General features: G+C 41.9%; 1 protein-coding gene across 3 annotated transcripts; it reads left to right on the top strand.

The window, feature by feature from the left end:
* Positions 1-1,030: 1,030 nt before the first annotated feature.
* Positions 1,031-20,476, top strand: LMLN (leishmanolysin like peptidase). Of its 3 annotated transcripts, none has more exons than XM_061475067.1 (17): positions 1,031-1,312; positions 1,672-1,769; positions 1,894-1,924; positions 2,424-2,506; positions 2,960-3,077; positions 3,951-4,129; positions 4,694-4,799; positions 5,053-5,147; positions 6,018-6,135; positions 7,365-7,472; positions 9,231-9,307; positions 12,749-12,859; positions 13,577-13,706; positions 14,281-14,440; positions 15,165-15,295; positions 16,073-16,283; positions 19,329-20,476. In XM_061475067.1, exons 1-17 carry the CDS (start codon positions 1,139-1,141, stop codon positions 19,421-19,423), a joined length of 2,025 nt encoding a protein of 674 aa, XP_061331051.1. In that variant the 5' UTR covers positions 1,031-1,138; the 3' UTR covers positions 19,424-20,476. The 3 variants fall into 3 exon arrangements, with proteins under 3 accessions (XP_061331051.1, XP_061330981.1, XP_061331131.1); XM_061474997.1 differs by having other exon boundaries at positions 13,574-13,706; XM_061475147.1 differs by lacking the exon at positions 16,073-16,283 and having other exon boundaries at positions 13,574-13,706.
* The last annotated feature ends 1,699 nt before the right edge of the window (positions 20,477-22,175 follow it).

Genomic DNA, 22,175 nt, shown 5'->3' with positions numbered 1-22,175 from the left:
CCTGCTTTAATAGATTTTGCTCCCTGTGAAAAGGTGAGGATGCTTTTCTCCCTTTTCTGCCTGTTTGGGTGCTTTTCTGTATTTTGGAACTAGCCAGAGCAACTAGACAGAGAACTGACAGTACCAGGCATCTACCAGCTTCTCCCCTGCTGCCACAGAGCTACTGGGTGAGCCAGGACACACCACCTCCTATCTGCATGGCCCTCATTATAATTGAATTCCCTTGGAACACAGCAGGAGCTGCAAGATGAAGCACTATACAACCCCAGACAGTTGTTATCCCTGTTGGTGGTGTTAAGAGATTCTTGACTAGTTTCTGTACTAGAAATGTAGGGATACTTTGTACAGAGTTTGGGGGGCTGAGAAAAGGGCTGCATCACATAGGAAGACTGAAATCTCAGCTCCAGACTCAAGTGCTGGGGTGGGCTGGCTGCAAAAGGACTTTGCTTCCCAGCTGTAGGATTTCAGACTCAGAGCCTGGAGAAAACTCCTCTAGGTGCAGGATTCCCAGAGACCAAGGAGCTCGGTCTAGGTGAGAGAATGAGGGGCCTTGCTGAGCTGGGCACTGGCTTTTAATAGCAGCAGGGCAACCGAAGCTCTGTGAGGCTTGCAGCAATGTGATGCACAGCTCCCCTCAGCACTGCATAGACCCAACTGGATTGCTCCACAACAGTGCATTGTGCCACACCGCATCCAACCGGATTGCACGGCGCTGCATTGCGCCACCCAGCACTGCATCGCCCTGTGTTGCCCTGCCCCCTAACCACACTGCTGTCCACCACCCAGCACTGCCTTGCCTCACAGGCACCAACCACACTGTTGCCCCGCACCACTGTGCAGGAGGCTCAACTGCAGAGCACTGCACTGCACTGCACTGCATTACGCTTCCCTCGTGCTGTACCGCACTGCACTGCGCTGACCCTGCAAACGCCGCACTACGCTGCACTGCACGGCTCCGAGCCGCGCGCCCTCCGCCGCCTTCGCCTCACCCCCTGCCCCACCCCTCGGTGAGCTCCTCCCAATCAGGAGCGTCCGTCGCCTCCGCCCCACCTTCTCCCGCGCTCCCCGCTAGCCCATTGGCGGGGACTACTACCGCCGGCGCTGCCTCCATGGCGACGCTGCGGACGGGCAGTCGAAGATGGCCGCCGAGCCGGGCGATGGGCGCCTCTGGCCGTGCCGCTCTTGGCGGCCGCTGCTGGCAGCTTTTACCGCCGCGCTGCTGTTGCTGCCGCTTCTGGGCTGCGGCCGTGTCGCCGCCCTTCCTCCATCCTCTTCCTCGTCCTGTCACCACCGCGTGCCCAGCGGCGAGGAGGTGGGGCGGCCGGGGGGTTCCTTAGGCTGCTGCGAGGGGCTGGGGGCGAAGGGTCCCCGCCCGCCCGCCCGCCTTCCGCGGGCCGAGCTGTGCGGGTCTGGCCGCTTGGCCCCCCGTTGGGTGTGGTCGGTGTCAGCGCTGGTGAGGGCGGCGGAGCGGTGCGGTGCGGTGTGGTGTGGTGTGGTGCGGTACGGTGCGGTGCGGTGTCTGCCTGACCGTCCCGGCGGCGTGGGAGGAGAAAGGGGGGAAGGGGCTTTGTGTAAAGACGGACAAAAAGGTGCTCTCGTAGGTGGGGAGGAGCGGGAAGCCCCCACTGATGTGGCTGTCCTCCTCCAGCGGTTTCGTCCTCTCCCTGACAGGTTGTCTACCAAGTCCCTCTAAAGGAAAATCATGTCTTGAAGAGAAACGTGGATCAGCAGCTAAGAATTAACATCACCTATGACAGAAGTGTTGAGGAGTGAGTATAGTGTTGTGACATTCCAACACCACCACCCCCACCCTCCCTCCCCTCCCCCGGCCGCCACATATCTGAGAATTAAAATCCTATTAACTAAAGCTTGTTTGTTTTGTTTATAAAATAGTTTGCTACCTGAGAAAAGACACCTTATAAAGGTATGTCATATTTGCTTCCCCTTTTTGTTTGTACGTACTTATTACAGGGATGCTAAGCTTAGTGCAAATTTAGTTAAAGGCTTTGTATACCAGCAATTTCATATCCTCTAGTCTGGGAGACTAAGGCTTTGTATACAGATGATGCCTCTATTTCAAATGCTTCCAGTATTCTGTTGAATGTTGTTTGACAGGTGTTTGCTACACCCCAAGGTGTAAAGGTTTCAGTGGGCAGGATGTACATAGTTTTTGAATCCTCTTTGAAGCTGTGCATTCAAATTAGTGCTGGTTCTGTTCTCATTTTGCCATCCTAATACAAACTAGTAAAATATTTGGAATAACAGAATATTGGAACTGAAACAAAATATTTCCTAGCATTTGAACTTCTTAGGAAGTCTGGATTTTTGCTATTCTGCTCTACCATATAACTTGGTAGTTAATGATTTTAAGGTGAGTTATATCTGCACTGCTGCTGGGTGACTTTTATTTTTGTTCTATTCAGAGCAAACTTTTTCCACAAGCTATATCTTATTTGGAGAAGACATTTCAAGTGCGCAAATCCACGGGTACTATATTACTAAGCAGGTACATGAAACTTTGTTGAAAATCACTTGCTATATTTGATGTTTAACATTGCATTGTATAGCCTTTGAAATGGAAACGGCAGCGTAAGAAATGCCCTCCTGAATCAGACCAGTGGCCCACCTGACCCAGTGGTGGTAGCAGATGCTATTTAGGGAGAACACACAAATCTGCCTACTTTCCATGGTCAACGTCTCCATGTGTTGTATCAGAGCTGTTAAAGGGTATACATGCTGCTGGTTTCCTTTACACATACCCCTATTTATTAACTTGTTCCTAATCTCTCTTTAAACATGTGGATACTCCAACTGCATTGTCTTCCAGAGCAGGGTAACTAACAATTCTCACTGTAGAGTTGCATTAAATACCTGTATTTGTAGTGCTGTTGGGTGCTGTAAGACTATTCTACAGTCTAATAATAAACCAGTGCTGACTGTCCTTCATGTTTTATTGAAGGCAGTGTGCCACAAACCAATACTTAAGGAGGAAAGCGGATCCTCACAGATACTGCCGAGGAGCCTGTGCAGACCACACAAGGTGTGGGCCAGTTATAGTTCCTGTGAAACATCTCCAGGTAAGCTAAGCCATCCAAGTGCTTCTTAACCTTTGAAATATTATTGTTTGTGGAAATTAATTAAAAAGCTAATATTACTAACTGTGCAGAAGTGACCTTTTTGTGGGGGATCACTACGTTTGAGTGGCAGAATAGAACAACTTCAGTTACTGGGATTTTCTTTAGTTTATTCTGTTCAACCAAAAGTCAAATAAAACTGGACTGTTTACTGTTCTCTAAGCCTGTGTTATAGTGAATTGTACAAAGAGGATGAGGTTCAAAGCTTGTTAAATTACTGCTACTCACTTTGTAATTCACCTTAGTCCATGAGTAATTTGTCCGATTTTCCCAGAATTAATAATAAATTCTGATTTTTTTTTGAAGACCATATTTTAAGAGGTTATCTTCTGAACCAGCAGCACAGTGCAGGAAATGCTTCCAACTTGTTCTTTTGCATGAATTTTTAATTCAACCACAGTATGTGTTCAGTAGATTTCTTTCTTTCTCTTATCTTGAAGTTTCAGCTACGGTATTACAAATGTACCATGCTACATGTGAAAAGCAGTTATGACTTAGGTATACTATTTCCGTGAGCCAAGAATTTTTCAATTTGTAGGAAATAAAGGGTGCTAGTTTTGGGATATCTGGCTCTGTGGACCTTTATTTTTTTTTTTGTTTCCTTCAGAAGCTGCCCCCTTCCTGGTGTGTAATAAATAAAAAAAGCTAGTCATTTGAAAGTTGGCTCTGGTTTCATTTACGGCCCTTGCAGGGAGTTTTCTCATTTCTGATTGCTTACAATGGGATTTATTCTTGACTTCAAACTAATTGAATTTTGTCATGCAAAATTTTGATTATTTTGAGTATTTATATTGTTCCATTTGAATATTGTCAAAGCAATGCAGGGTGTGCAGTGAAAATGAATGGCACTGTGGGCCCACTGGCTTACCTGACCAAGAAGGGGTTCGAGACGCTGACTTTGTACTTTACGTTAGTGCTCTCACTACTGAAAGGTGTGGCCATGAAAATATCATTGCATATGCAGCCTACTGCCAACTGGAAGCTGAAATGGACAGGCAAGTATTCCCTCTGTTGCAAACTCTTTTTTTAAATTAAGCTTACAAGTGTTTTAAATTGGTTAGATGTGGAGTTTTAATTGCGCTGCATAATGCAGTAAAGTAGAAATCGTTAGTGAAATAGACAAGTGCTGTATTTATGTAAAACCACAATACCATCAAATGGTGTTTAACTTGCAAAGCTGAAAGGCATTTAAGTCAAAGCTAATCCTCTGTTGTTACTGTCTAAACTTTATCTCAAGATCCTGTTTCTGTTGAAGTGAATGTCGGTTGTAGTCATTGTAACACTTTATACCTCTATAGTTTGCCTCAGCTAAAATTCAGATCTCTTACACAGGATAGCACCTGTGCCGAATACTGACTATAGAGATTGAACCCATCCCCTCCCCATTTCAACTGACAGCAGTACAGTTGCTGTATTGTTAACAGACATTTTAGAAATTACTTGGGAAGTTGTTTGGAAGCACTCATTTTTATTTTAAACCTTCTGCCTCTTCAAGTGAGTATCATTTGAATTTTCTAGTATCTTACTGAAAACAATTTAATTTTAAAACTGTCTTCCAGGCCAATAGCAGGATATGCTAACTTGTGTCCAAATATGATTTCAACACAATCTCAGGAGTTCGTTGGCATGTTATCTACAGTGAAACATGAGATTATCCATGCACTGGTAAGGGTTGATGTTATAAAATGTATTTCCCTGAAATCTGTGCCTGCTTCCTCATGTACCTCCAGCTTGTTGCCAGAGAATGATGATTGGTGGAGGAAAGCCCATTCTTTGCCTCCTTCAATTTGTGTTAATTGCCTTGAAATGTGGTACTTCCAGTTTATCTGTGGTGGGTGTGATAATTCTTTCATGGCATTTGACTTTGCATGTGAATGTCTTACCAAAGGTTTCTGTGTGCTTGGTTTTCTACTTGAAGGGTTTCTCTGCTGGACTGTTTGCATTTTATCGTAATGATGATGGAAAACCTCTGACAGCAAGATATGCGGATGGACTCCCTCCTTTTAATGAAAGGTATTTTATTTTTTGAGACTTCTCTGTACTCCCATTGAAGGATATTTTCACATTTCCTTTTTGGAATGTATTTTTGCCTGTTGAAAATTCCGCCTGATTCCATTTTTAGAATTTTTTCCCTTTATTATGTTCAAACATTCATGTGTGCTGTTTTTTTAGTCTTTCTTTACATTAGCAGTAAGCACTTGTATTATCCACATGTATTACAAACTAAGGCAGGATTTCATTTATCAGGAGGCTTGACGTTAAGCATTAAAACTATCCGTGCTTGAAGTCTGATGCTTGCTGAACACCTTAACTAAATTGAGACTTGTATTTTCTGTAGTCTGTCTAATGTCAGTGCAGTTCATTTTTAAGACATATATCAGTCAAGGTTTATAGTTACGCAGAACTGACTGCACACTGCAGAATGTGTGTAGTCTATTGTGTGATTTTTCAGACTTGTTACTGAAGAAATTTTTTCTTCAATAACAATTGTTATTCAATTTGTTTTCTTCATTAAGTTGATACTGTAGAAGTGTTCCAGCGATTTATGGAGGTGGGAGGGTAGAAAACTTTTAATTTTGTTGACCTTTTTTATAATAGCATTTCTGAGGATTTTTATTTTGTTCCTTGCACTTTCAGTAACTGCACAAAATACATCTTGAGTCTACAGGTATCTTTTTAATAATCTTTGGCTTATTAAGTCAGACATATGCATATAATAAATGCATATCTTGCAAAGGAGAAATGTTGCATAATAAATTTAAATTTTGGAAAGCATGAGGAAGTGCAGAAATTATTCATGATTCTGTTTCTTACAGAGATAATTCTTTGCTCAGTAGTATGTATTTGTGGGAAAGATGTGTAACCAGAATGTTGTTCTTACAGTCTAGGTTTGTATCAGTGGAGCAATAAAGTCGTTCATAAAGCAGTGAGGTTATGGGACATACGTGGGGGAAAAATGCTGCGCCATACTGTTTATCTTCTGATAACACCTCGTGTAGTTGTAAGTGTGAATAAACTTTAAATTTTAAACTTTGTATGCCAAAGTTACCATCACATTCTTGAGTCATAAATATTTCTTCTTTAGGAAATAATAACCTAATAATGAATGCTCTTTCCCTGACAGTATAATTAGTTGAGAGGGTAAGATTCAAAAGTGAAGTGGAAAATGGTTTACAAGGGCATGAAATAAATAAATTGACATAGTAAAGAGACAATTAAGGGACTGGGAGGTAAGCTATAAAAGGTTAAGAAAAACTGATGTTGAATAGATTCCTTAATCCTACTCTTTAGATTAGTCTTCCTGCAAGTTTAGACATCTAGTTGCCTTAACAGATACTATTGTCACTGTTTTTTCTCTTTTGTAAGTTCATCCTATTTTCTACTTTTCTCTTTAAAAGCATTGCTTTAATCTCTTTCTAATTTTATTGATTACAAAATAATGCAGCGAACGTTTTGTCACATTTAAAAAAGAAATTCCTCAAGTATTCTTGAAATCTGTCTTGCCTCCCCCGCCCCCAAGGGAACATATGCTTAAGCTATGCTTGGATTGGAAACAAGTTACAATGTTAATCATATTTGGCCACAAATAATCTTCTTGTTTGTTTTACATGTAACCTAGTATATAGAGCAGACTTAGTTACCCCGTTTTTAAAATTGGCCATGCTGCACAAACTCGCCAGAGCATGTAAAGGTGCTCTTGGATAGTGCCTCACTGGCACTACCAAGAGTGTAGCTGGGCTCCTGACTGTGAAAGCACAGAGTTCTTGTGATCCCTCTGAAGGTTTTTCAGATATCTTGCAGAAAACACTCCCCCCATACAAAACTAAGTGGCACATAGAGATTCCTAGTAGAAAAGTGTTTTTTTATCTGAAACATTTGGCAGAAGCAGGGTGATAGTGTTCCTATGCTGTTCGCTTTTTTGGTTGTTTAGGTTTTTTATGGTTTTAAGTGAGTGCATGCCATTCTCAGCTAATTCCATTGGTGTTTTAGTCTTGTAAACTTTCATCATGTATTTCCAGGAGATAAGTAGACATATTGTTAGACTTGGTGCTGGGTTACTTGCTGGCTTACTCAGCTTCTCAGTAGAAGTGTTTTTATCCTCAGAGGAAATCAAGATGATAGAAAAAGAAATGCTAAAATGCTTTGAAGAGATAATTCTAGAACATGAGGACTGTATACAGGTATCCATCTCAATATTATGAGAGTTGATCTGAAATGTTTTTCTTCTAGGAAGAAGCTCGAAAACATTTTAATTGTCCAATTCTAGAGGGAATGGAGCTTGAAAATCAAGGTGGCATGGGTACCGAGCTCAATCACTGGGAAAAAAGATTGTTGGAGGTTAGTGCTGATATTAGGAATGGGGTGGGGGTGGGAACATCTGTTCCTCTGCGTTTTTTTTTAGGTTTATAGTGGAACCTATTGGAGCCTTGAAAAGCAGTTGTATCAAATTTCATCCAAAAACATCACAAACAGTACTAAGCTAAAAATACTTAAACATCCAATTTCTAGATAAATCTATCTTCTTATCTTGTTGCTAAGTCTCAGAGTATGAGTTTGAGGTAAGATGATTACTGAAAGACTTAATTTCTCATACTTTTGTCTGCCATTTGCCTTTTTGAGAAAGTATGTTTCTTTTTCTTAGGAAAAAGGGATAGTCCTTTGAGTAATTTCAACTTTGTCACCCTCTGCCTCCAATATTTGATTGTTCTGCCTATTCATTATCTTGACTTAATCTTTATTCATGTGCCCTGGGGTTAGCATTTGCTATCTCTACTCCAGAACCTCATCTGATCAAGGAAATGCTTTTCATCCTGAAAACACTTTTCATTTAAGCTTATTTTTATTTATAACTTCGTAGTGTGTTTGCAGAGATACACTTTCTAGTTACTGTTATATGCAGTGAAGTAAACAAGAAGGTAATGCTTCAGCACAGACCTGTTTGTGGCAGTAATCTTGAAAAATGTGTTTTTCTTGAGGCCAGAATTGTTAGCTTTTCCTGATTTTCAGTAACCTTTAGTGTGGAACAGTAGTTTAAAGCCAAATGGAAAGACTGCCATTAGAATGAGGATAATTCTAAGGGCTGAATAGGATTGGCATAATAATAGGATACTATTGCTAGTCTCCTTTCTCTGGAAATGTAGAAACTTTGTATCTGGAAAGTAACTGGTATAGTTTGGTTTTGGTCTTGATCAGGTTCTTATTGGAGAAAGCAAATTTGACACTACTAATTTGCTAGTGGTAACTCCTCCTAATTGCAGTAGTGGAGAGGAAAGGCTGGACAGCTACATGTTTTGAAGAAACAATAGAAATGAGATGAAGTTCAGTAGTAGAAATCCCAGAATTGTGTAATTAAGGGTGAGTGACTTTTGTTGTAAGCCTGAAGCTTATCAGATGGAAATGACTGAGCAGGAAAAAAGACGTGGGTGTTACAATTGCCAGTTATAAGATGATTAAGAAACTAACTAGGAAAATGTGACTGGAGTTGCTCTTTTGAGGATGGCGTGGGCTTGCTTATTTTTAAAAGAGGTGGAAAATTCAACTGCTGCTCTAATAAAGCTTTATTTGGAGTGCTGTATTTCTTGAGTCATGTGGGCTATGCTGAAAAGGACTACTAGAAATTGTGTGGAAACTAAAAATCAGTCTTACACAAGAAAATTAAATGAGCTTGGCTTTCATCTTGCCAAAAGGAGACAGAAGACCTGGTGTGATTGCTGTTGATAAATATGCTAGAAGAGAGAAGAGTTTTATTTTGCCTAGAGAAAAACAAATACACATTGGTCATGGATAAGATTTAGCGAGAATTTGGAATGGCATTTCTGACTTATAGAATCATAGAATCCTAGAATAGTTAGGGTTGGAAAGGACCTTAAGATTATCTAGTTCCAACCCTCCTGCCATGGGCAGAGGCACCTCACACGAAAACTTTGTAGGATGGAGTAGGGAAAGGAGTTGCACTTTTGATCACTTTTATGGAAGAGGTTGGAATTTGGTTGTCAATAGTAAGAAGGGACTGGAAATAAAATCCTTTTTCATAGGAAGCATTTTCTTACAATAAGGCTTTTCAATGGCTTGCTAATAGTAACTGGTGACTTTCAGAATGAAGCAATGACTGGATCCCATACGCAGAATCGAGTGTTTTCCAGGATCACCTTAGCCTTAATGGAAGATACAGGGTAAGAATTAATATGGATGGGGGGAGGTTGGAAGGAGGTTGTTTGATTTTTTTTTTTTTTTTTTTTTTTGTACTTGATTTTACTTGGAATTGATGAACTTGTGCTTATCAAACTGCAACACAGTAGATAATGGGTGTATATAAGCATTGCATTATACAAGGATGTAAACCTAGTATGTTCATTTTTCTTTATGTATTTCAAAATCCATCTATTCTTAATCTAGCCTTTAATATTTGGATTGGATTGCAATGCATAGTACTGTTTGTAATATCTCTTTACTTTTTTCTTAATATAAGTCTTCTATGTTAGAATAATAGAATAATTAGGGTTGGAAAGGACCTTAAGATCATCTAGTTCCAACCCCCCTGCCATGGGCAGGGACACCTCACACTAAGCCATGTTGCCCAAGGCTCTCTGCAACCTGGCCTTTAACACTGCATTCACAACTTCCTTGGCAACCCATTCCAGTGCATCACCACCCTAACAGGAAAGAATTTCCTCCTTATATCCAACCTAAACTTCCCCTGTTTAAGTTTTAACCCATTACCCGTTGTCCTCTCACTACAGTCCCAAATGAAGAGTCCCTCCCCAGCATCCTTGTAGGGCCCCCTTTAGATACTGGAAGGCTGCTATGAGGTCTTCACGCAGCCTTCTCTTCTCCAGGCTGAACAGCCCCAACTTTCTCAGCTTGTCTTCATACAGGAGGTGCTCCAGTCCCCTGATCACCCTTGTGGCCCTCCTCTGGACTTGTTCCAACAGTTCCATGTCCTTTTTATGTTGAGGACACCAAAACTGCACATAATACTCCAAGTGAGGTCTCACGAGAGCAGAGTAGAGGGGCAGGATCACCTCCTTTGACCTGCTGGTCACACTCTCCTTTTGATGCAGCCCAGGATACGGTTGGCTTTCTGGGCTGTGAGCGCACACTGAAGCCAGCTCATGTTCATTTTCTCATCAACCAACACCCCCAAGTCCTTCTCCACAGGGCTGCTCTGAATCTCTTCTCTGCCCAACCTGTAACTGTGCCTGGGATTGCTCTGACCCAGGTGTAGGACCTTGCACTTGGCATGGTTAAACTTCATGAGGTTGGCATCAGCCCACCTCAGAAGCGTGTCAAGGTCCCTCTGGATGGCATTCCTTCCCTCCAGGTTATCAGCCGAGCCACACAGCTTGGTGTCATCGGCAAACTTGCTGAGGGTGCACTCAATCCCACTGTCCATGTCAGTGACAAAGATGTTGAACAAGACTGGTCCCAACACCAATCCCTGAGGGACACCACTCGTTACTGGTCTCCAGCTGGACATTGAGCCATTGACCACAACTCTTTGTGTGTAGCCATCCAGCCAGTTCTTTATCCACTGAGTGGTCCATCCATCAAATTGATGTCTCTCCAATTTAGAGACAAGGATGTCGTGTGGGGCAGTGTGGAATGCTTTGCACAAGTCCAGGTAGATGACATCAACTGCTCTACCCCTGTCCATCAGTTCTGCAGCCCCATCATAGAAGGCCACCAAATTGGTCAGGCAGGATTTCCCCTTAGTGAAGCCATGCTGGCTGTCACCAAGCACCTTGTTGGTTTTCATGTGCCTTAGCCTGCCTTCCAGGAGAATCTGCTCCAAGATTTTGCCAGGCACAGAGGTGAGACTGACTGCTCTGTAATTCCCCGGGTCATCCATTTTCCCCTTCTTGAAAATGGGGGTTATATTTCCCCTTTTCCAGTCATTGGGAGCTTCACCTGACTGCCATGATTTCTCAAATATGATGGCCAGTGTCTTCTCAACTTCATTTGCCAGCTCCTTCAGGACCCTCGGATGGATCTCATCAGGACCCATGGACTTGTGCACATTCAGATTTTTAAGATGGCCTCGAATCAGTTCCTCTCCTACAGTGGGTGCAAGGTCTTCATTCTCACAGTCCCTGCATCTGCCTTCCAAGACTTGGGTGGTTTGGTCAGAGCCTTTGGCAGTGAAGACCGAGGCAAAGAAGTCATTCAGAACCTCAGCCTTCTCCAAATCCTGTGTAGCCAGTTCTCCTGAGAGCTTCCTGAGGGGCCTACATTCTCCCTAGTCTGTCTTTTATTTGCTACGTACCTGTAGAATCCCTTCCTGTTATCTTTAATACCTCTAGCTAAGTTTAATTCTAACTGGGCCTTAGCTTTCCTAACCTGGTCCGTAGCTTCCTGGACAACATCCCTGTAGTCTTTCCAGGCCACCTGTCCTTGCTTCCACTTATTATAAGCTTCTTTTTTCATTTGAATTTTCCTCAGCAGCTCCTCATCCATCTAAGCAGGTCTCCTGGCCCTCTTGCTGCACTTCCTTCTGGTTGGGATGCAACACTCCTGAGCTTGGTTGAATATCAACCAAGAGTCTTGGATCCCCCTGCCCTCTAGGGCTGTATCCCATGGAACCTTACTAAGCAGGTTCCTGAAGAGGCCAAAGTCTGCTCTTTTGAAGTCCAGGGCAGTGAGTTTGCTGCATGTTCTTCTCACTGTCCTGAGAATCTTGAATTCGACCATCTCATGATCGCTGCATCCAAGGCTGCCCTGGATCATCACATTTCCAACGAGCCCTTCCCTGTTGGTGAGCCTGAGGTCAAGCATGGCACCTCTCCTTGTCGGCTCCTCTATTACTTGCAGAAGGAAGTTGCCTTCCACACAATCGAGGAACCTCCTGGACTGCTTGTGCCGGGCCGTACCGTCCTTCCAACAGATGTCAGGGTGGTTGAAGTCACCCATGAGAACAAGGGCCTGCGAGCGTGAGGCTGTTCTATAGAGTGCTTCATCCGCAGGCTCTCCTTGATCAGGCGGTCTGTAACAGATCCCCACAGTGATGTCTCCCATAGCTATATTCCCTTTAACCCTGACCCACAAACTCTCTGTGGACTGCTCACCTGACCCCAGATAGAGTTCCATACTCTCCAGCCTATCCCTAACATAAAGGGCAACTCCCCCTCCCTGCCTGCCAGGCCTGTGTTTTCTAAAGAGCCTGTAACTTTCCATTCCAACACTCCAGTCATAGGAGCCATCCCACCAGGTTTCTGTGATGCCTATTATATCATATCCCCGTAGTCGTGCACACATCTCTAATTCTATAAAACCTTCTGCATCTATAAATCCTGTAGAATAATTTTTAAACTCTTCTTGCAGATCAAAAGCATAATTTGTCAAAAATTTTGTCTTCTTGTAGGCAGTGTTCCTCTGAAGATCGCAATGCATTGCTGTTGACGAAGCAAACAATGCAAATTTCTTTTAGTTCATTGTGACTTGAAAAATTGTGAAATTGCAATATATTTTGTTATAGACAGAAAGGGATACAGATTCCCTTTTTTTCTTCATTTGAAGACCTTGAGGCATAGTTTGAAGTTCTTTGAATTGTTGTTTTATTAATCAGAACACTATTTTTTTTTAATTAACTATGTTCTCATTTCAAAATGCCTTTGCAGCTGGTATAAAGCAAATTACAGCATGGCAGAGAAACTAGAGTGGGGACGCAATAAAGGCTGTGACTTTGTGATGAAGAGCTGTAAATTCTGGATTGACCAAAAGAGACAGAAGTAAGAATACAATCTTTTTAAAGAAGAAACTCTGATGCTTGTTTACGTTTGTCCTTCACATGCAACTCAGTAAAAAGAAGTAGAGACAGATTAACAAGGAATGCCCTCTTAAGTACCTTCAGGATGCACCCAAGAAGGAGCACACAAAATGTATTAAGAGCAGAAGTATCCCACACAATAAAAGCAGAGCCAAACATCTTGTAGTGTAAGCACATTCTACACTTTAAGAGGGCTATGATTTAGAGAGGAAAGAGGGACTTAATCTGGAGTGTTTGCTATCTTATTTTGTCCCTGTTAATTGGAAATGCAGCCTATGTAATTTTGCGTTACTGGATTGTACTTAAAGCCACAGAAGATGATGACAGGCATCTTCAGCACAAAGCCTTCCTTCTTTCTTTGTTACAGTACTAGTAAATTTCTAGGACACAGCTGTGTGGCGGCCTGTTTTGCTTGTATGTTTTAGGTTTTTTCTTTAGAATTTACAAAGCAATGCCATTAAAATTAAATAGGTGCATTGTAACTTTGGTTTGATATTCTTCAAATTAGAAAGGTCTAATAAAAAGACAAATAATAATTAGCCTCCAGAGAAGAAGTGAGAGCTTTTATGTTTGATTGACCAATGTGGCGGAGAGTGGGAACAGCCTGACTTGACAGGCTGCTTAGTTAAATTATGAAAAGCAGTTACACTGATCTAATGTGATTTTTCTTTTTGAGGAGGCAATTGATCAGTCCATACTGTGACACTTTGAGGAGTAATCCTTTGCAGCTAACCTGCAGGCAGGACCAAAGAGCAGTAGCAGTGTGCAACTTACAGAAGTTTCCAAAGCAGTTACCTCAGGAATATCAGGTATAATGAATCTTGCTTTGGCACATAACTAACTGTTTTAATTCTTGTGCTTTGCCGCCAGGTGATTATATTTGTTTCATTTTTTTAATTCTGAACTAGTAGACAAGAGTAGATATTGTGAAAAATGTCTTCTTAGTATATTATAAGCAGCCTGAAGGCTGGAAAAAAAAGCCTTGTGATCTTAATAAAGCAATAAGGATATCGCTTGGCCATCTAACCAAATATCAGATGGAAATGTTTCTGTGCAGCATAAGTACCCCAGAATGTTTTCTTAGAGTTATTTCTTCACCCAGTCTGCTGCCTTGTGTCACTGCACGCTAAGAAATTTGTTCTTTTCATGCTGGAGAATGCTATGACTGCAAAGTGGGGGGAGGGGGGGGGGGGGGAAGAGGTGGGGAGTGATACATGCAACTGTGAATCTTTCTGCATTATTTAAGTATTCTTAAATACTTCTGGCTCATCTGTTTCATAGGTATTGTAAGTTATTAACAGCATTCCTGCAGCGCTTGGTTCTATATAAAATGTTGTTCACTTGTCTTTGCACAAACTGTTCACTACCTGTTTTGTTTTGCAGTATTTTGACAGTCTTGATGGAGTACCAGCAGAAGAGTTGCCTTATTATGGTGGCTCAGTAGAAATTGCTGACTATTGTCCCTTTAGTCAAGAATTCAGTTGGCATTTAAGTGGTGAATTTCAACGCAGCTCAGACTGTAGAATAATTGAAAACCAACCAGGTCAGTTTTCAGGACTTCAGTATGGTATTTAAGAGACTATGTCTGTTAATCTGGAGTGAACTTGCTATATATCCTAATTAATTTGATGTGAAATTAGTTTTACACTACTAGCTGTGTAAAAGTTGTGCTGGGATGAGAAGCGCAGCACACCTTATACACACAGGAAGAAAACGCATCCAATACAAGAACTGAACAGAAATTAACTCCAAATGATCCAAATATAAGACAAAAGGGGTGTGTGTGTGTGGGGGGGGTTGGTTGGCTGGGTATCTTTTTTAAGTCTCTGAAAAAATAATTCTGTTCCACATCTGTGTGGTTTTTCTCAAGGGAAGAAGCATTGCAAATTACCAGGTCACAGGCTTGTCTCCTAGCATAGTGCATGAATGCTCAATATTGCAGAGCTCCAAAATGCTGTAGGGTGTTACCTAGCTGTGCAATTGTCTCAGACCCAACCAAACACTCTCTGCCCTCCAGCCAGCAATCACAGCTGGCACTCTCTGTGGGGCAAACACACCCACATAGTTCTGATGGAAAATACTGGCTTCTGTTTCTTCCGACTTCATATTCAAGGCAGGATAATTTCCAAATTGATAATGATTAATGGTCTGAAAGATTCCAGCCTCGAATTGCCTGTGGAGACACTGACTAGTTTTAGTATATTAAATTGATGTGAATTTTCTGTTCCCCTAGTAAGTTGCAATTTACTATATTCTTTCTACCTTAGATCCTACCAAAAACTATGGTGCAGAGAAGTATGGACCAAACTCTGTATGTCTGATTCAGAAATCTGCTTTTGTCATGGAACAGTGCAGGAGGAAACTCAGTTACCCTGACTGGGGTAGTGGATGTTACCAAGTACATTTATCTTTTTTTCTTTTTTTTAATTATGCTAAAGGGAGAAGTCTGGCATAAAATACAGACTATGACAGTTAGAACTTTGCACCTGGATGCTGTACATTCTATTCTCTGCCTTTAATCACTAGATTATATGGCATGCTTTGAAAATAAGTATCTTCTAAGTGTTTTATATCTATCTTCTATTTATAACTATCTTCTAACTATTTTAGACCTGTAGTTTAGATCATGCATCAGGTTACATGTATGACCACTGGGATGGTTTGTGTGTTACTTCCAGTCTTGCTATTGGCTTCACCTGTCTTACCTGTGTGATGCTTTCTCTGCAGCTAAGTACGAATACTTACACTGGAATCTTCTTTTGTTGAAGCTTAATGTTAACTAGTCCCTCTGATTTTTTTTTTTTTCAAAGGTGGAAAGTGCTGTGCATGTCACTTACTTTTCATTATCCTCCTTATCTTCAGGACTACCTTACTAAAGGTGACACTTTCAACAACAGCACAACTCTAAAAAAGTAGTCCTTGGCAGAAGCTGGATCTTACTCTGGTTCTCAGTTAGTGAGCTGCATAATTGCAGAAAGAGTACAGTCAGTCCTTTAAAGCCTCCTTGAACTAAATACTTGCTCTGAATGCGTTAAAACACTTGCAGCTAATCTATGCTCTATAAAACCAAGAGTTTGCTGAATGTAATACTAACTTACTGAAAGAGCCTCCAACCCCCAGAACATTTTTCGAAGAAATCATAATACAGACTTGACTTTCATTCTTTTATTTTAAGGTTTCTTGTTCTCCACAAGGGCTGCATGTGTGGGTCAAGGACACGGTGTACTTGTGCAGCCGCTCAGGTCAGGTGTTAACTGTGAGCATTCAGATGAATGGCTGGGTACACGTTGGAAATCTGATTTGTCCAGCCTGTTCAGACTTCTGTGACTCCTGTCCCCCAGAGCGGGATCCTCCAGCTTCTAATTTAACAAGAACTGCACCAATTGGTAGGTTGCCTTATTTGCTGAAGTGAAACTCTATAAAATGTCTGAAAACTCTAAGGGTTTGTGTCAGTCCTGACTGTGAGGGAGCAGGAAAGGAGAGCCGTGGCCTGGCTGTTCTAAGATCCTAGATACAGGACTTAAAGGAAGAAGGCAAAGGCGCCCTGCTTCTTGCTGTGTAGCTGTGCAAGTTAGTGGTTAACGTAAGAGAAATGTGTCTGAAATGTAATTATTTCATGTCATGTCTCCTTCTGATCATTATCCCAGAAATCCAACTTTAGCCTAGCAAGTCACCAGAAAATCTGAGCTGGTTTTGGAAAGCCATATCATTATTATAACCTTCAAAATTAACACCTTGCTGGAAGGTGAGCTTCCCACTGACAATGTTAATGCTGTAATCCCGGAATATGAAAGATTTGTCAGTTTAATTTTTTGATGGAGGAAAAAGGCTTGACTTGAGGCCTGTAGGTTACATTTTAGAATGAGAAAACGGTAACCTAGGAGATTCACATCTTTTAGCATCTATTTGAAGTCATGCTTGGCGTTTCTCTCTCTCTCTCTCTCTCTCACACACACACACACACACACACACACACAATCATAGAATGATAGACTCGTTAGGGTTGGAAAGGACCTTAAGATCATCTAGTTCCAAGCCCCTGACATGGGCAGGGACAGCTTACGCTAAATCATATCACCCAAGGCCTCGTCCAGCCTGGTCTTGAACACTGCCAGGGATGGAGCATTCACAACCTCCCTGGGCAACCCATTCCAGTGCCTCACCACCCTAACAGGAAAGAATTTCCTCCTTATATCCAATCTAAACTTCTCCTGTTTAAGTTTTAACCCATTACCCCTTGTCCTATCACTACAGTCTCTAATGAAGAGTCCCTCCCCAGCATCCCTATAGGTCCCCTTCAGATACTGGAAGGCTGCTATGAGGTCTCCACGCAGCCTTCTCTTCTCCAGGCTGAACAGCCCCAACTTTCTCAGCCTGTCTTCATACAGGAGGTGCTCCAGTCCCCTGATCATCCTCGTGGCCCTTCTCTGGACTTGTTCCAACAGTTCCATGTCCTTTTTATGTTGAGGACACCAGAACTGCACGCAATACTCCAGGTGAGGTCTCACCAGAGCAGAGGGGCAAGATCACCTCCTTCGACCTGCTGGTCACGCTCCTTTTAATGCAGCCCAGGATACGGTTGGCTTTCTGGGCTGTGAGTGCACACTGAAGCCGGCTCATGTTCATTTTCTCATCAACCAACACCCCCAAGTCCTTCTCCACAGGGCTGCTCTGAATCTCTTCTCTGCCCAACCTGTAGCTGTGCCTGGGATTGCTCCGACCCAGGTGTAGGACCTTGCACTTGGCATGGTTAAACTTCATGAGGTTGGCATCAGCCCACCTCACAAGCATGTCAAGGTCCCTCTGGATGGCATTCCTTCCCTCCAGGGTATCAACCGAACCACACAGCTTGGTGTCATCGGCAAACTTGCTGAGGGTGCACTCAATCCCACTGTCCATGTCAGCGACAAAGATGTTGAACAAGACTGGTCCCAACACCGACCGCTGAGGGACACCACTCATTACTGGTCTCCAGCTGGACATTGAGCCATTGACCACAACTCTTTGTGTGCGGCCATCCAACCAGTTCTTTATCCACCGAGTGGTCCATCCATCAAATTGATGTCTCTCCAATTTAGAGACAAGGATGTCATGTGGGACAGTGTGGAATGCTTTGCACAAGTCCAGGTAGATGACATCAGCTGCTCTACCCCTGTCCATCAGTTCTGCAGCCCCATCATAGAAGGCCACCAAATTGGTCAGGCAGGATTTCCCCTTAGTGAAGCCATGCTGGCTGTCACCAAGCACCTTGTTGTTTTTCATGTGCCTTAGCCTGCCTTCCAGGAGAATCTGCTCAAAGATTCTGCCAGGCACAGAGGTGAAACTGACTGCTCTGTAATTCCCCAGGTCATCCATTCTCCCCTTCTTGAAAATGGGGGTTATATTTCCCTTTTTCCAGTCATCGGGAACTTCACCTGACTGCCATGATTTCTCAAATATGATGGCCAGTGGCTTCGCAACTTCATTCACCAGCTCCTTCAGGACCCTCGGATGGATCTCATCAGGACCCATGGACTTGTGCACATTCAGATTTTTAAGATGGTCTCGAACCAGTTCCTCTCCTACAGTGGCCACAAGGTCTTCATTCTCACAGTCCCTGCATCTGCCTTCCAAGACTTGGGTGGTGTGGTCAGAGCCTTTGCCAGTGAAGACCGTGGCAAAGAAGTCATACAGAACCTCAGCCTTCTCCAAATCCAGGGTAGCTAGTTCTCCCGATAGCTTCTGGAGAGGGCCCACAGTGTCCCTAGTCTGTCTTTTATTTGCTATGTACCTATAGAATCCCTTCCTGTTATCTTTCACATCCCTAGCTAACTTTAATTCTAACTGGGCCTTATGTGTATGTGTGTGTGTGCATGTGTGCGCGTGTGTGTGTATATATATATATATGTAAAGATTTTTATCTCTTCAAATTTACATGTGTGTCCATGTTTTTCTTAATCCACACAGCCATGAGGCTTACTTACCATATGGACAGACTCCCTGATTCATGTATTGGGGTTTCCACCTCCCCTTTTTTATCACTCCCTTCAGCTTGCTGTTTTTGTGGTTTGGGTACTTACACGACTTACAGCCATACAGATCAGAAGCATTAATAAAGTGGTCTTTTGAGAGTCTATGGTTTTGAAATGTTGCTTCTCCCCATTCATGCCATAGGCAGCTTCCTTCACTTGCCTTGCCACACCAATAAATTTTTCTCATTTCTTCTCCTAACTGCTATTAGTGAATGAATGCAGAAATTTATTTAATTATGAGGAGAGTAATCATGTTATTTGGCTGGTTTGAGTTCTAGCCTTGAAACCTAGAATAAATCAATGCAGATTACCACAAATATGGTTTTGCTTTTTGATGTTTTTTAGTGTTCTCTTTGTTATTCTATCATCTCTTTAAATATAACATTTATAAGTTTTACTGTGTTTTGTTTTTTGTTTTAGACTTATGCTCCTGCTCATCTGGCCTGGTTGTAACCCTTTGGCTGTTGATGGCTAATTTAATTCCCCTGCTAACAGGATTATTTCTCTGCGCATAGAGTTAAGCATGGGGCAAGAAGCTCTTCCAAGATGATACATCATCATGTTGCACTCCTTATTATGGAGCATGGAGGTTTTTTGTCTCTGTAGGCAGCTGTCTTCTGCTGAAACTCATCTCTCCTGGCAAGTATCGGTGCAGACAGTAGCCATGGAGGTGCTGACAAAAGCAGATAGGGTCTGAGAGGAGAAAAATTTACCTTGTCGTCTCAATAAGTGCCAGTATTTTCCTGGATTGCAGCCTTTGACTTACCTTTTTTTTGAGGCAGTAACAAGATGCACTATGCCAACCGCATTACACTAGCTGGCAATTCGGTCAAGATTTGAAACAAGAACTCTTCTGTTATAGAACTGAGGGTTTGGGGTTTTTTTGTTATGACCTCTGTGTGACGGGCAGCAAAGCATCCTCAACTAGAAATATACCTCAACGGTTTAGTCAAAAGCCATGTAAAAATCAATTGTCACCACTGCTAATAACCCAGGCCTGAACAGGTGTGGGGATTTATTTTGTGGTTTTGCCAATTTCTACAAATTATGGTGGGAAGAAATAATTTAATAGAGTAGACCTAGTGGTTGGCAACTGTCCCACAACTGGATTCTGCAGCCTTGAGGCTTCTCAGAATTCATACTAGTTTGCAGTGAAGCGGCTAATTCTTGGGGTTCACTTAAACCTTCCTAGGTGCACAAAGCAGAATTTCAGACTGGTAACCAAGACAAATCTGGAAATCCCATTCTCATTTAGTATGTGCCAGTTCTACTGTGAAATCGAATACATCAGATGTTTGAATATTCTCTTGCTAGGCAAAGGCATTTCAGCGCTGACACCCAATCTGTAAAATTGGGGTAGGATTTCTGGTTGTTTTTCATTTTGTTGGTTTGTTTCTTAAATAATGGCATTTTTTTTCTTTTAAGTTGTATGAACATCAGCGCAGCTGTTCTTACTTTTTGTTGAAGGGCAAACGAGTAGCAATGGCAGCTATAATCTTACAGGACCATGTGAGTTCTCTAAAACAAAAATGGTATTGCGTATGTAAAGAAATATGTCTTTAGCTTTTTTTTCTTCCCTCCACTTTTTTCTTGAACATATAAATACTATGGATTGAGTATTTGTAAGAAGTTGAGAATTGGATGTTTTGAAGCACATGGGGGCACAGCTTGGTACAAAGTTAATCACTCGATGGACAAAATATGTCAGAGGAAGGAAAGGAGCAAAGTCTGTCTACCTAAGGACACTTGTAAGGATGTTTGTTTTTGTTTCTGACTCTATAATGTAGAGCAAATAATCCTGTTTGGGTTTTTTATTTAAAGAAACCCTTACAACACCACTGAGGTGAGTAAGCTGCAACCTAAAACTGTCTGAAGGCATCGCAGTCAAGAGAATACCTTGCACTGGGCTAGCTCCCCTTCTTAACTGCAGGTTAAGTTTGCTTTGAATTATACAAGGCCTAGGCTAGCCTTAAGTAGGTGTTTCTGAGAAGCAATACAAATTAGAAATCACATGCTTTAAATATGTACAAATTCCAATTAAGAAACACTGAGGTTAATAAGTGAACACTGATTATTTTAATATATGCACAATCAGCAGTCAGTGTCAATTGATTCCTAGAAAACAGAAAGGTTTGAGAATACATCTTAGGTCCCAGAGGTTGATGTTGTATTTTTTTGTCTGTTGTGCAATAATACACTTTAAATGGTATCACTCAACAAAACAATGCTTTTGATACTTGAAAAGAAATTATTGGTTATTTTTTCTTACTGTGAAATATTTGCACTGTCTGAACTTTCTGGTTAACTTTATAACTGTTCGTTAAACTTTTTTACTGGTGTTAATTTATTGTGCTTGGTATTTGATATGCTGGTCTCCTGTCTGTGTAAGTGTGAAATTTGTCATATTTAATTGAATATTTTATCTTCAACACAGTTGTTTATCTTGAGGGTTTTTTTTTTATTCTCTCTTCATGAGAATTACTGGGAGATGGTTCAAAAACTCAGTGCTCACCTACTTCTGAATTGTATGCATGCTCTAAAGAAAGAGGCCATAGTGTGTTGCACTCACAGGGGAAAACCTGCCTGCCTGTCAGAGCTCTTATAGTCAGGTTCACCTGTCTTAGCTGAGCATCAGTGAAGTAAAACTATTACTGCCTTAATAATCTGAAATATCTGTCATAACTTCTTTGATGTGCAGCCATTCAACTGGCTGTGAACTGCAGAACTGGATGTGGCTTTGGGGAGTCAGGCAAGGAAGGTGCTTTAGCCAGCAAAATCCAACATGTTCTGTCCTGTCAGTGCAATAGCAGCTGTAGCTATATGTTGGAACTACCAAGAGATGTGTTGAGTTCAAGTTAAAGTGAAAATGAATTGGTGACTGTCAAAAAGCATATTTGAGTAAAACTGACTACCTCAGTTCTGTTTGACTTAAGCTTGTAGACTGCTGTGAACTTCCAAATCTTAAAATGAAGTAAAAACACATCTCAGGTTTTTAAGAGCAAAGTAAATACAGTAGGAAGCATAAGCCATTTCTGACTGTAGAACACAGCTACAACTGTAGCTTAAACTAATCAGTTATGTAGCCTTAAGCATAGTTTGCCCTGTAAAAGTCAATATTGGCTTTGAATAAATACAAAGCTTGCAGGCAACTACTTTAGGTGTCCTGACCCCTATTATGGCAAGCCCATCCTAATGCATCTCTGATGTGTGAAAACTCTGAAATACAGCCCAAACACTCCTCTGTGTGTTTACCAGTGCAGGTGGGGC

Source organism: Pezoporus flaviventris, unplaced genomic scaffold, assembly GCF_033815535.1.
Source record: "Pezoporus flaviventris isolate CSIRO_AGI_PZ_B2104156 unplaced genomic scaffold, CSIRO_AGI_Pfla_v1 ptg000001l, whole genome shotgun sequence".
In the NCBI taxonomy this organism is placed as follows: Eukaryota; Metazoa; Chordata; class Aves; order Psittaciformes; family Psittacidae; genus Pezoporus; species Pezoporus flaviventris.
Note: the sequence above shows the minus strand (reverse complement) of the source record. Positions and strands in the feature narration are given on the sequence as shown.